The sequence below is a fragment of the Sceloporus undulatus genome, chromosome 6 (assembly GCF_019175285.1).
Source record: "Sceloporus undulatus isolate JIND9_A2432 ecotype Alabama chromosome 6, SceUnd_v1.1, whole genome shotgun sequence".
NCBI classification, from domain to species: domain Eukaryota; kingdom Metazoa; phylum Chordata; class Lepidosauria; order Squamata; family Phrynosomatidae; genus Sceloporus; species Sceloporus undulatus.
In genome coordinates, this window is record NC_056527.1 from 20,617,390 (window position 1) to 20,633,062 (window position 15,673).

Sequence of the window (15,673 nt, forward strand, 5' to 3'; positions counted from 1 at the left end):
GGTGCGTAACCCTAGTGCGTGGCGAACACGCACTAAAGATTTTGAGAATCTTTCCAGTTGTTCCCCCTCTGTGTCTCTCTTATCTGAAATGCTTGGGACCAGAATTGTTTTGGATTTTGGGGTGGTTTTTTTGTGGATTTTGGAATACCTGTATTTGTACATACATACAAAATGAAATATCTAGGAGCTGAGACCCAAGTATAAATACAGAATTCATTTATGTTTCCTTTACACCTTACAGACATAGACTGAAGGGAATTTACACAATATTTTTAATAATTTTGTGCATGAAACAAAGTTTGTGTGTATTACACCACCAAAGAGCAAAGGTGTCACTAGCTCAGCCACCTATGAAAACATTTTTGGTTTTTGGAATATTTTAGATTTTGGAATTCCAGATAAGGGAGATTCAACCTGTAACACCAAAACTAAGTGCATGCTGCACAGTATGCGCAAATGTATTAACTTGAGGTGAACTCTTGTCACTTCCTTCTTGTCCAACATTCCCCTTGTCATCATCATCTTTTACCTCATCAAAAGTCAAGGTAATTTAATGTCCTTTAATAATGTCACTCTATAAGGAGTGAAATGTATCAGCAAACTTACCCTAATCTGAGGTCACTGAGGGAATGACTTGATTGCGTTGCTACTAGCTGCTTTGGTGAGGAAAGGGAAGCTCTGTGAGTTTGCTTTGGCGAACTTGGCACTTCACTTAGGGAGGAGTCATGGCCCCAAAACGAGAAGGATGTGGAATTCTCTGATGCAGAAGGTATATCGTATCGATTGGAACTAACCTCTGAGGATTTCTTCTCATTGTCCTCATTCAAACGCAATTTTTCTCTTTCTGGAGAACTTTCCCTCTCCTGCACAGAATACTCCTTTGAGTCTGAAGCAGCAATCCTCATCTCCTTACTCTCCAATTTTGAAGAGTACAAAGAACTGAAGTCTTTACGTTCATCCTCTTTTTTCTCACTCTTCAATACCCTTTTTTCAGCCACATCTTGCTCCCTCCTTGTCCTGGTGTATTTGGATGAATATTCTGAATCCACATCAGAATCGATTGAGAGTCCATATTTTTCAGCCAGCTGGCGCCGTCTCTCTGCCTTGTACCTGGCTATCCTTTCTGCCTTGGACTCAAGCCCTTGGGAATCCATGACTAATGGGCTGTAAGAAGGTGGTCTGGTTTTTCCTCCAGCAGATTCTGCTTGGTATCGGGACCTAGACTGATTCTCCAATGAAGAATCTGATGTTTCTTCTTCATTTGATCTTCCTATAACAATATAGATAAAACAGCAATTTATACTACATTTTCTCAATAGCTGTATTTCCTTCTTTTTAAAAAGACAAAACCCCACTCCTGAAAATTTTTAAATATGTGTGTATGTGCTATCGCATCCATCCAGATGCCATGGTATTCAGTACAAACTGCAACATTTACCCAAAATTAGAAAAGTTACTTATTAAATATACTTCCTAGAATTCCAAAAACCGTTTAGCTATGCTAGCTAGGAATTTTTGTACAGATTGCTTCAAACAGGAGTTGGGGATAAGTCTTGCTCTCACAGATCCCTGAGGGTAGAAAATAGCAATTTCTGAGCATGTGTTGTATGTTTTAAAGTGGATAAGGAATGTCTGCTGTGTCAGATCGAAAGGTTCTCTTTCCCACCCTGACATCTGGTCAGCCAGTTATATTCAGAAACTCTCACAAGCAGAATATAAAGGTAACAATCCTCATGTTCTGTCCCCCAGCAGGTGATATTCAGGAGCACTCTTTCTCTGGACATTTAGGCTAGTCTTGGTATGCTTGGCTAATACCAGTGGGAAGGTGGGAAGCCGCTTCTACAGCTTATGAAGTCTAGCAGGATACCAGGTTCAGAAAATAAGGCTTCGGTACTTAAAACTTAGAAAACATTAATTTAAGAAACTACCGCTTCATTTCCAGAAGAGATTAGTAAATGTTAACATTGGCCCTAAACAGACCGGTACTTTGTGCTGGCCTGGAGCTGAAACTAAAGCTAAATAGGGCTAGGTGTCCACACATGCCCAGCCCTACTTTTGCCACCTGTGCGCCATCATGGCGTGCCCCCGTTTACAAAGGGAGTGCCATGATGACATATGGGCGTCAGAGTGCCCAAATGGCACTGGCTGGAAGGGACATTATCATGGCACGTGAGCATCATAATGGCACCCCTTTCAGGGAGCTGCTTTTGGCAGCCTCTTTTTGCTCCTGAGAGGGAGCGGATTGTTGCCATGGTGTCTGGTTGCCACAGCAACGATCCAAAGCAAAAAGGGGTGGCTGCAGGCCACCTGCCTGTTGAGCCCCATTGTCTAATCAAACTACACACAATTTCAAACTTCAGGCAGGCTTAATTCTTATTTGTTATAATTAATAAATACATTTCTCTCTTTTCTACACCATCCCCTTCTTTGTTGTTACAACCAGATTCTTTTAAAGAACCAACCTTGAACAGGCTTGGTTCATGCTTGCTTCCTTTACAGCACTATTTCAGCACCTGTTTCTGTGACCATCACAACTTAACAATACCATTTCCACTATAGAACCAATCATACTTAACTCCCTAGATTTTGTGGCAGGCAAGTTGTCTATGCAACTCTTGACACAACTAGTGATACACACTACAGTAGGGGTGGAAAAACACAGCCCTCTAGGTGTTGTTGGACTGCAACTGCCAGCATTCCTCACAGCTGGCTATGCTGACTAGAGATGATGAGAGCTGCAGTACAGCACCTAGAGATCCATACTCCAGACTGCAGGATAGATCCAGACTTACAGAGAGCGAAGTACTGCTCACACAATACTCTGCTTGAGAAGAAGCACCATTGTTTAAGAAAATCTATTCTGGCAAGCCCTCCAGAACTGTATTTGATGAGGCAATGAGAGTGGAAGTAGGACAATTAGAAGAGAAAAAAAATCATTCCAACCCATTCCTCTAATGGGAGTCTCTGCTGCATCTGACTTGTGAAGACCATGCCCAGTTCCAATCCAGCCAAATGATATAAAAGAAAATAAGGTCTAAGATCTGTTTCCATTGTCCTTTAAAATGTAAAGGTGATCCAATCTGAACAAAGTATTTTATTTGGCCATAGGCCATTGCAAAACTAATAGTACAGTGGAGTGTCTGTTAGAGAAAGCACAGGCTAAAACCAAAAAGAAAGAAAGAAAGAAAGAACAAAAAGAACGTATTCTAATAAAACAATCAAGATTTAAAATATACCTGAAAATGTAGTAATAATAAAATTACTCACAAACATGGACATTTCTAGAAATAGCATATCCACTGACATAACCAAAAGAATAATTCACACAATAATTACATATTACTTATTTCATTTAATAATATTCAGGTTTAATACTTTTTATTTTATTTTAATTTTATTTTCCAACAAAAACATAATATACAAATCATTATAGTTATTATTACATCCTTTTTGTTTAACATAATCTAAGTTTTGTTACCTGTAGAGGTTTGTTTATATACACACCATACTCAATTTCTCAGGTTTAAGACTTGATACTCAAGATGTTAGTTTCTTTGAGATCTCTGAATCCTGTTTACAGTCTATTGCCACTGTATCCACCATCCTCACTCTTATTTTCTTAGCTGCAGTTGCATACAATGCAACCTGGTAAGATGTGCTCATGTTCAGCAGATTCAGAGATTATATACTAAGTCCTTTCAGGCAGCAGAGTTTTTCTGAGTTCAGATTTGCTATAATACTGGCCCAGGATCTGCACATATGTCAGTGAAGTATTCCTTACCAAAGTGAGGACTATATGGATCTGTTGCACGCATGTATCTTGGCGTATCTTCTTCTAGCAAACGATGGGTCACCAATCCAGGACAGTTTTGCAAAAGGACGGGCTGAGCATCATTTTCAATTCCCTCTAAACGCCTAGCTATTCGTTCTTTCCTGAGAAAAATGAAACAAGATGTTAGGTGAGAAATATTGCCAAAGGAACTAGAAGTGCATCTTACCACTATCTATTAGTGTGGAATATGTAGCCTACAGCACCCATCAGACATAACAAACACAACCAATGGTGAGGGATGATTGGAGCTGGAGTGCAACAACATCTAGAGGGGTGCACAATTCCTTTACCTATTATACAGAGGCATGTGTGCTTTGATAAATACAGATGAAGATGCAGAATTACCTTTTCATTTCCAAGGTGTCTGGCCTGTTTGGTTCAAAGAGTTTTCTTAATTCAGAAACTAAAACAAAACAAATGAAAACACACAAGCAATTAGGAATCTGAAACTATGCATTTTGCAAAGAAAAACCTGGTTTCTTACAAAACAGTCTAGCCAACCTTTAAGACAGCCAGCAATGAAAAGAAAATGATAGCAACGTTTGTGCCAGGTGAATGTTTCCGAGGAGAGCATTCTGCACTACTAAAAAGGCCATGCCCACAGTTGCCATACATTTTGCTTCTGCCAAAGATGTACCTCTGTTATGACAATAGCTACTTGGAAAGTATGATAAAAGGAGTTTCAGAGTTTTTTAAAGAAACACTGTAGTGCCCTCCCAGAAAAGGATTATGGTTTAATCTGGCAGTCAGAAAAAAAATTGAGCTCATAATGGGTGGTGGTGGGAACACATTTAGAGGTTGGGCTGAGACTGAATACAGAACCTGGCAGATTGAGGCATATCATGAGAAAGTCGTTGCTTTTTATTGTCTTTTCACAGCTCAGCCTTGGTTACTTGACAGAACACAGTTTTACTGCTTGGCTCACTAACATACTAGTTGATTCTTGGCAACCTTTAAACCAGCTTACAAATGCACAGGTTTTGAAGAAGACCTCTGGGTATATATGCAATCATTTCCCTTTGTGTCACTAATTCTACGTGATTTTTTTTAAGAGGCAAGGGCCTATGTTACAATAAGTAACACCCATACTTAAGCCATCAGTTATTTAGGTGTAGGTTTAGAACATAAACTTCTTTATTTTATTGCTGTCCATGGAACCATCATCGTACTTCATATGCAATAGCAGCCAAGACGTTTTTAAATAAACTTGAAGTAAACACATAACTTCACTGAAGCAAAATCTGTTTTTTTTAAAAGCAAGTAAGACTTGCAACAAATTTTTGCAACCTATCTCCCACTGCAACATAGAAACCAAGAACTATGATTACTATTATAGACTTCATCATCATCATCTTCTTCTTCTTCTTATTATTATTATTATTATTGTAGTAGTTGTTGTTGTTGTTGTCTTTGTTTGAGGTGTATTAACCTTGACAATTATGTGGTGGGTTTACTCATTTTAATTTAATGTGGCACTTTGTTTCAGGAGAAATTGGACATAGATTATTCTGCAGTGTTCCTTGTCTGGTATTTTTGTGCTGGAGCTTTGATTGCATTAGCCCACAATTTAATATACTTTTATTTCTATTTTTATCCATGACAAAGATACCAAACTGAAACTTTACCAGAAACCTATTAGATATTATTTTTATAAATATGCATTTTAATAATATAACATCGATATTCCTCAATGGTTATGTGTACTTAAAAGGTTTATATTTAATACAAAGTTCTGTTGAAATGGGACTGCATACATTGTATTTGGTTTTTGTTCTTTGCACTTACAGTACATTTAGAGTTAGTTTGCTCTCTAAAACTACTCTTGTGTGGTGATACTGCAACTTATCCCCACTCTCCTATGTAACTGGGGGGGGGGGGGGGAGAATAAGGGCACTGGACCTCCAAATAAGAATTCTTCCCCCAACCAAGTGTAAATTTCCTTCAGTCCACAAACTTCTAGCATTGCAGAGGTACAGACACTGAAAACAATCCACATCTAGGGATCATATATTTGCTAGGTTTGCATTCCCTAGGTCACTTTACCTGACCCTTTTCTTAGGATGCCTAAATTGTATTTCTAAGTGTTCTACTGAAGTGTTAAGTTCTGAAATGCTAGAAATCCCAGACCTGAAGGACTAATTCATTTGGAGGAGAATTCTTATTTGGGAGCAAAATATTTAAGGTGAGGGGGCAATGCTCTTATTTTGTACCCTGCACTTACACCTTGAGAAGCACTCTTCTTATTCATGGCCCCAAACACAGAGCAAGGGTCCTGTGTTTTCCTTCCCACTCTGTGAAGGTATTCCCTGTTGTATAAGTAGCAACGGAATGTATTTATCCTGGCCAATACCCTGCTGAGAGGTGAAAAAATAGCAACACCAATCTCAATGGCAACTGCCTTTCGATACTATTAGTTACAAGGCTTCTGTTGCAGTTTTGCAGGCCTAAATACAAGCAATGGCCTTACGGAGTATCTCCCAAACACCTTCCTAAGCCAGAATGTGACAAAAATAGTGCAGGCCTAGCCTGTGCAGCATGACACTTTTTCCACACTTGAGATTCCAGACAGTCATATCAGTTACAGGGGTTAACATGACTGGAGACTCTCCTAAAGCAACTTTAACCCTACTTTACTTTAAACTGAGCAGACAGGTAGCTTGCTAGCATATGGTTCCTCTACATGCCACATATAAATAGCCTGAACACTGAGTTTCTTCTCTGGATCCCACCTGCAGTTCTCCCATCCTTGTTTTATATCAGGTTGCAAGATTTTGTTGTTGTTGTTGCTTTACAAGGAAAGGTGCATGCATCTTAGTGTGTGCTTTTCCTAACACACACACACATTGAAACATATTCTTCTTAAACAAACATTTTTGGACATAGTTTTGTTACTGATGATACCATGTTTGTGTTCGCTGCTGAAAAAACAAGCATTTTGCGTTGTGCACTTTTAGTTGTGCATAATTTGGAAAGAAAAATGGAAAAGGAAAAAAAATCTACTGCCTGTGGTTTCTTCACAATGATGGGAAACCAAAAACTATGCTCACACTTTTGTTAATAGTCTTATTTAATTCATATTTGCTGATGTTTAAAGGTATTTGGTTCCCTAAGACACTAGTAAATCCACAAAGAACATGGTCAATTAGATTTTGCTTTTCCCATACATCCTGTAATGTATATGTTATCAGTTCAAACAACCTGCATGTTAACTCATTTCATGATCCCATGGAGAGGTATATAATTTCACACAGACATGCTGAGTTGCTCTGAACATCAGCATAAACCTTTGACCATCAAGGGCACAACTGAACTGCAATAAGTTATCCTAACACAGCTGCAAAACTGAAAGCATTTACAAAAAAGAGAGAAACAACGTTTTAAAGATATGTGAACCACTATGTGTATCCACCAGCTTTGCTTAGTTCATTTAGCCGCTTGCTTTTTTAGAAGTGCACATTTTAGAGAAAATGCTTTATAATCTAATTTAGAATGCTGCCTAATGTATGTAAACTGGCTTATTCTGCAATAAATTTCACAAGAAATTATTTGAGTTTTGAAAGCTCTATGTTGTTCAAAGTGAATTTACTTCAAGCACCAGTTATGATGAAAGGAAAGATGAAATCTATATATGACAGCAATATCCTAGATACTCTATATGGTCAATGAAAAAGAAGACGGAAACCAAATGCATTTTGTCTATATTTTGGGTCTGGCAAGCCATTTAAAAATTTCAGGAAGGAACAATCTCTCTATGATACTAATAAATGCCCTCCTCATAAAGACACAACTTCTTAATACAGGAAAAAGACAACATTATAAGTCTCATGACAGTACAATGCGGTTTGTTTTAAGAACAATATTAAAAGCCTTTTACAATTCTTTCTGCAAGAGGAAGACACAGACAGATTGAAACTGATGCTTTGAGGATTTTACACCACTAAATTCTAAAAGAAAATCTAATTCCCAAAACAGTTTCATGCAAGCAAACCTACATTTTTGGAATGTACATTGTTTGTGACCATTGCTGAAGCTATAGGACTATAAATGATATTGGTAAGATATAGACTAGAGTTTGAGTGCATTTATTAGTATCTGTGGGATACTGTGGGGAAGTTCTGGGATAAGTGGCTAACTCTGAGGGAAAGGACAGACAGGTCAGAAAAGAGGTCCCCACCGTGACCACGAAGCCCAGGCTGAGTAGTGACCCCTGGCTTATGTTTTCTGACTTCTGCAACATACAGCTAGGATCACATATGAGGACCAACTGGAGCAGAACCTCTTTTACTTTTAAAAAGCAATTCATCATGTAACTCTCTTCCATAAAACCTTTTTAAAAACCTAACTCATTTCCATTTCAGGTATATATTTCATCACATTGCCCCTTAATTCTTTTGTTACTTTTTAGTTCCTCCTTTTGAGCAAAAGTCCTTAACTTTTTAAAACTATTTCTAAATATGCCCTTTTAATTTTTTATTTTGTTTTGTTTTTCTCAAAAAGAAAGAAGACACACTAACAAGTATTTTTATGATATGGTAGAGGGCAAAATGTTATTACCAACTGGATTGCTGGTTCCAAAAGGAATCTTGTTATGCCCTCACTACTCCCTAAATCAGGAGTGAGCAACTATGGAAAACTAGGGGGCACATTAGCCCTTGGTACAAAAAAAGAGATTTGCCCTCAAACGCCTTCTATGGGACATGGGGACACATTTTCAAGCCTTCCTGGGTCCCAGAGAGCATTTTGGGATATTTTGAGACAAAATCTTTTTTTTAAAAAAATCACAAATTTTCATTTTGACGTTTCGAGTAAAAAAACATTTTTTAATGAAAAAGTTTTTTTTTTCTGGCCACACTTTGACCTAAATTAACATGCTATTTGCAGCACACTACTTCAAAGTTCTGATCTGAAGCCAGTGGTGTCACTAGAGTTGATGTCACCCAGTGCAGTAGCATATGGTGTCACACACTCCATTCGCCTCTTCCCATACTACACCTTAGTAATGTTTTTTGTAGCAAAATTAAAATTATGCCTTTAAATTACAACATCATATCCACAGCCTAAATGCAACATACATAGTTTCATGTGGTTAACGTAAACATTTGATAAGATGTGCTGTTTTTAAAGAAAAGTTAAAAATAATTTAAAATTTGAATTTATTTTTTTAAATGATTTTTTTTGGGGGGGTCCTCTCTTTTCTCCTCCCACTGCCCATACCATCTCGTCAACATTTTAAAGGGACACAGGAGAATGTCACAGCCCGTTTCTGCGCAAAGACAGATGTTTGGGGAGCAGTGGTATCACCCCTCCTTAGGGTGTCACCTAGTGCACTTTGCATCCCCCGCACCCTCCTTGTGATGCCCCTGTCTGGAGCTACTGCTCTACAAGACCTCTTGCTAAGCAGATGCTCTGCCTGCAACCATGGTGAGCTGAGCAATTTGCCTCTGGTTGTCTGAACAGATGTAAGATCTTCCTTGAGAGATCTTCACAGGAGACCAATTTCTAATGGAGGCAATTAGATGTGGAAGCCTAAAGCTAAACATTACTAAACATTGAGATAAATTGTCCTACATCTTACATTCCAATGCTACTTGTTTGTTTTACAGACTTAAACACAAGGGGCCTTTCAGTCTTCATTTTCCCAGGGGTTTTGGGGACAAATATAGAGTAGGAAACCTTGGGAGATCTGACACATGAGGGGAGGACTGAAAAATAATTTAGGTTTATTATATTTTAAATAAGTTAGAATGGAACCTTTGGTCTTCAGAATGGTTATTATAACATGGTTGATAAGGAATGCATGTCTATGACAGGTTTTCTGTGTGGCATTATAAAATGCCCATAAACTAAAAGCAATTCTGTACTTACCTTTTGGCAGCACTGCTAAAAGGCTGGCATCAATATCTTTAGTGCTGTTGGCAAGCTCTTCTTTATCTTCAAATGAAAACTCTTTCTGAAAACTGAACACAACCATTATCTTGTTTTAACAAACCCATGGAATATTCAGCTACCAACCAAATTAAACTCAAATATGCCATAGCCAATGAATACTTGGAGAGGTCATAGGATTTGGCCTAAACAATCAATACTTAATCCCTTGTTTTGTCTGCATAAGTTTTTTTTTGTTTGTTTCTTGATTTATTTGTGTGGAACATAGTCATTCATAAAACTGTTATCAGCTTTCTCATAAATTATTCTGTTTTTTACAGACATAAATTTTGTAATGTTCTAGTTCAAGATCTCTAGGTGCCATTGGACTATGACTCCCATTAGTTCTAGCTAACATAAGAAATACAAGAAATGCTTCAAGCTGTACACCAACAACATCTGGAGAGCTGCACTCTTTTACAGCTTTCTAGAGCTTTGACACTGCCCTGCCTTTTTTTGTTAACTACCCTCAAGTCGATCTCTACCCATGGCAAACCTGTGAATGAGACATCTCCAAGACTCCCTGTCCTCCACTGCTCTGCTTAGTTCATGCAAATTCATACCCATGACGTCCTTAATTGAGGTCCATCCATCTAGCATGCCGCCTTCCTCTCTTTCTGCTTCCCTCCATCTTTCCTAGCATAACTGTTTTTTCCAATGAGTCATGCCTTCTCGTGACGTGCCCAATGTATGACAGGCTCAGTTTTGTCATTTTGGCTTCCAGGGAGATTTCTGGCTTGATCTGACCCATTTGTTTGTCATTTTGGCTGTTCATGGGATCTTCAGACTCTTTTCCAGCACCCCATCTCAAATAAATTGATTTTCTTCCTATCTTCTTTCTTAACTATCCAGCTCTCACCTCCATACATGGTAATAAGGAAAACAATGGCTTGTACAATCTTGTTATACTCTGCCAAAAATTCTCTAGCAATTTACAAATCCTTTAGATGCCATATAGTGTATATATCTTTCATTTCTTCTTCAACCTCCATAAGAACTTGGGAAAATTACTTTTTCACACTACAATTCCCAGAACATCCTAGCCAGCATAATCAGTGGTGGCTGGGGCATTCTGGGAGTTGTTGTCCAAGCTCTGCTTCTGGGTACTCTCTAATCTCACAAAACTCACACATCCCAGCATAGCCATGTGAGTGTGTACTGTATGTGCCTTCAAGTCATCTGTCAACTTATGGCAATCCCATTGATTTATTAGGGTTTTCTTAAGCAAGGAATACTCAACATTGGTTTTGCCAGTTCCTTCCTTTGAAATACAGCCAACAGCACTTGGTATTCATTGGCAGTCTCCCATCCTAGTGGGGATGTGAGAAGAACATGTCCCTATTACAGGAACTGGCTATTATTATCTGCAATTAAGGCCTTTCTCTGAGCCCTTTTCCTTTTACAGGTTACTTAGGTTGTCACCAGACAGAGAACCTTGTCTACTGTGGCCCTGAGTATGGAATTCCATCTTTTGTTTATTTTGTGTGGCTTCATTTCTGTTTCATCTTGTATCCTGTTTTACTGTTACTGCCTTTTTTGTTGTTCTTCTATTTTATGTCTCTTTGAGGGTTCTTTGAATGGAAAGGCAGGATATAATAAATAAACAAATAAGTTTAGCAGAGGTGGCAGGGGAAATAAAAGTCAACTCAAAGAAAGCATGTGCAATAGGGCACAGGCAGAGAGATATCAAAAGATAAGGCATATATTTAATCTGCAATGTGGAACTCTGATACATCATGTTCTCTAATCTTGGGTAACATCAACACCCATCTTAAGAATCATTAGCCATAAAAACTAATGCAGTATCAAAGCCTCACAGTAAAATTCAGGAACAAAACATAGTTACAGTCTTTAGATATTTTTGAATATGGAAATTCAAAAATACCCAGACTGGATAGGGTAATGGGTCCATATTAAAAAATCTTGAGTATACATTCTAATGCAGTCTTCCCTAATGTCCTCCAATGATGCTGGACTACATTTTTCACAATGCTTCAGACAGCTAGGAGATTGTGGAAGATATACTGCAGCACAACTGCAGGGCAATGAGTTGGGGAAACCCACCCTAACTGAATCATCTTTATTGCAGTAGCCAGCTTTCTAGGCCTATTACAGACAGCCAAAATAAAGCTGCTTCGAGTCACAGTGGAGGTATGGTGTTTCAATGATGCATGTGTCCTAAGAGACCAGAAGTCGCACCAAAGCCACGCTCCCGCCCTAAGGACTGGAGCGTGGCTTTGGTGTGGCTTCTGGACTCTTAGGACGCATGCATCAGTGAAACACCATACTTCCACTGTGACTTGAAGCAGCTTTATTTTGGCTGTCTGTAACAGGCCCTAGTTTGACATATTGATGCAAAAGGCTGAGAGGCAATTCTGATTTTAAGTAGGCTTGTGCTGATTACATGGGAAATTAATCCAAATTAGATTTTTAAAAGTCGTGTGCATACTCCTGATTAGGAGGTTACTCTATTTTTAAAGCTGTATTATGCTCCCTACTTGGAAGTTGATCCTGATTAAATATTGGTGCCAGGTTTTCATTAAAGGTGCTGTCTATCATGCAAGCACCAATATAGTCTATGTAGTCTTCAGTAATGCAAAGGGGAGAGAGATGTGCATATGAATTAAAACACATGGGATCCAAGAAACACTGTCAAGGTTTAATGATATAGCATTTATGACATATCCTCTGTTTTATATCTGCCAGTTTTTATGTATATGTTAAGATTTCGCTGCTTTTGCATGAGGTTACATAATTATTTAAAAAGTAAAACTTAAAACCAGGAGACTTGGCAACAAAAGATGCTGTATTTTTTAAGCTAGAGATGTGGTACCAATTGTCTATTGAGACTATTGAGGCTTCTGGGAGCTGAAGTCCAAAATCTCTTAAAGGGCACCATTTGGGGATCACTGGTTTAGACAAATTCACTTAGAAAGTTCACATTTTACTGTGCTTAACCCAGACTGGATTTCTAATAATGCTGTTTTCTAACTCAATTACTTTTGATAGACCTGCGAGTCAGAATTTTTTCATCTTTCTTGCATTTTTTCCTCTCTGTCATGAATTAGAAAGGCAATGATATAACTTTTCCTATTTTTCCTCTCCTGCAAATCCTTTGGTAGAAATCTAGATACTTCACAGAAGCCAGGAGAACAAAACACAAATATTTTCAATATCTCAGCTGGAAACTATCTTGCAATCACAGTTCATGAAAGTGATCTTAAGACTACATGAGTTTCAAATTTTACCTGTTTAATTATCTGAGTGAGAGGAGGCAATCTTCAGATATTTTTATGACACTTTTGGAAGACTGAAAAGCACATTTCTATGTGCCATAACATTATGGGCGTCCTGCAAATATAATTTGTTTTACTGATTAAAAATGGCTAAGTGAACAAACTGGGAAGCATTCTGACTGACCTCCTGTTACACTGCTAATAACAATTTGGGACAATGAGAAAGGTTTGAAGATTAAAAGTGTTCATCATAAAGATTGCTCTCTGCTGTGGTGACATGCAGTCTTTTAATATCTGTCCTATTAACCTAATTATCATTCCTGGCAGTCAAACCCCAAGGAAAACTGGGTTTTTTAACCTATTATATATAGCTTATTGTACTTATCAAAGAGGACAGCAGCACATAGAGAAGTAGCAAAAATGTGATGGAACTGAAGAAGAGAAACAGATAATCCTCCTCTTCCTTCTCCATCATACATGCTAAAACCAATTTCAGTTTTCCAAGTGTCAGTTCTTATAAGAACATTGATCTATTGGTCTATTTAGGGTAATATTGTCAAATTTAACTGACACCGTATTTCCAGACTTCAAACATCATTCTTTCCTAGCCTGATCAGGAGATTTCTAGTAACACCTGGAGCTCTTCCATCCAAGTACTAGCTAACCTATTTCTGCTTGATTTTTGAAATCAGATGAGATGGAGGACAAACAAATGGGTCCTTGAGCAGATAAAGCCAGAAATAGCCATGGAAGCCAAGATGGTCAAATTGAGGCTCTCGTACTTTGGCCACATCATGAGAAGGCATGATTCATTGGAAAATACTATAATAAAAGGAAAAGTAGAAGGCAGTAGAGATAGAGGAAGAACACACACCAGATGGACAGACTCAATCAGGAAGGTCACAGGCATGAAATTACTGGAACTGAACAGAGCAGCAGAAGACAGGGGGTCTTGAAGATGTTTCATTCACAGGGTTGCCATGGGTCTGGGATGACTCCAGGGCAGTTAATAGCAACAAATGTTTAGAATGACATGGTGGCTTTCTAGCCAAAATGGCACTATCCACATTCAACAGGGAGGTATCATAGGTTTGTGGGAGCCAGAGGATGTGTACAAGTAGGCAAAAATAAAATACAGTAAAATAAAATAAAATAAAATAGAAATATCCTAAGGGAGAAAATGAAAACTTAGGGGCTATACAGACAGGCAGCTAAATGCCACCCCTTTTAGCCCCAGATCATTGCTGTCACAATCACATGCCGTGGCAACGATACGCTCCCTCTTGGGAGCAAAAAGAAGCTGCTCTGAGCAGCTTCCTAGAAGGGGCATCATTGGCACACTCGCGCACCATGATGATGTCCCTTCTGGTCAGCGCCATTTGGGCACAGCGCTGCTCGTGCATCATAATGGCGTGCCCCGTATAAACAGGCGCATGCCGTAATGGGGCATGTGTGGCAGAACTAGGGCTCAGAGCATGTGCATTCTCCACCACAGTTCAGTCCTAGGACATAGTCAGGCCAGCACAAAGTGCTGGTCTGTACTGCCCCATTGATAGCAGCCATCAGAGAATCTAGGAATAGTCGGACAGATACTGCTTTGTATGAAACCTGATGTCTTTTTATTACCTGATGCAGTCATGATAGTGATGCTTACAGGTGTCCAACTAAGTATAACAAACTCTGATAATATATTTTATCTCAATAAACCTTGTGGATTTTAGTGTGATAAATACCTTGTTTTCTAAATTTCATTTTTTTAAAAAGTTTTTCTTGATTTACCTTATATTCTGGTGTTATTTATCTTTCTTTTGTATGTGTGTGACTTAAAATAAAATTTTAAAGAGTTGTAGGGGAGAGAGGAATTGTGGATATTCAGTAACATTCAGGGGTCATGTACAAAAGCAATGGCACTGTATAAATAACTGAGAGGAATGATGCATATTGATTTTCCTGCAGTAGACTAAATCTTGTGACAAGCTGAATTATTATAGCATAAGATCTTGAGGGCACAAGCTGCTTTTTTCAGATGTATGAAAAGTCTTTTTTTCAGTTCTTAGCTCTTTTGCTCCAAGTGAAGATAATACAATGCGCCTGCCTCATACACGGGCTTGCTATCAGAGACTTTAAGCCTGCGTGGACAGCAACAAATGGGACTTGAGGTCCCACGTTTATTGCCATGGGGGGGGGGGGGTCTGGAACAGATCCCTGCGTATACAAAGGGTATACTTGGTAGCTGATACATTTGACTGAATGGACTTTCCCCATGAAACACTATGGCCCTGTAAATCTGGTTGTGTACAAGGTGCTGCAAAAGTCTCTGGCATTCATCAATTACATTCAAGAACAATGAAGATAATACACAATAATACAATTAAGATAATACATAATATATTACCTCAGCGTCCTCCGTCTTTGGAGTAATCTTGGGGTTTTATACCTGACCAAATTTTCTTTGTCAAAATCTAGAACAGAGAGAGGGGGAAATGTTAAGACCACATCAATATAAGGTTTAAAGGACACACAGAAACACTCATATACTTGATGCTTCTGTAACAGAAGCCTGATCTTTTATTGTGAACCTAACAAAGCACATTATACACCAATAATTTAAATCTTCCTATGTTCAAAACAGACTGTTCTGGGAAAAAGGATAGGGGAAGAAAGGAACTGCAACTATAGC

The 15,673-nt window shown here is 38.5% G+C and overlaps 1 protein-coding gene across 29 annotated transcripts in view; it reads right to left on the minus strand.

Moving 5' to 3' along the window:
• SVIL (supervillin) overlaps window positions 1–15,673 on the minus strand; it is a 200,339-nt gene that overhangs the window by 92,899 nt on the left and 91,767 nt on the right. For all 29 annotated transcript variants that reach the window (XM_042471304.1, XM_042471302.1, XM_042471292.1 and 26 more), the window contains 5 exons: window positions 15,389–15,455; window positions 9,698–9,789; window positions 4,178–4,235; window positions 3,782–3,933; window positions 607–1,270 (listed from right to left, as the gene is read on the minus strand). In XM_042471304.1, the coding sequence (XP_042327238.1) occupies window positions 607–1,270; window positions 3,782–3,933; window positions 4,178–4,185 (824 nt within the window). In that variant the 5' untranslated portion in view covers window positions 4,186–4,235; window positions 9,698–9,789; window positions 15,389–15,455. The remainder of the gene's footprint in view (window positions 1–606; window positions 1,271–3,781; window positions 3,934–4,177; window positions 4,236–9,697; window positions 9,790–15,388; window positions 15,456–15,673) is intronic.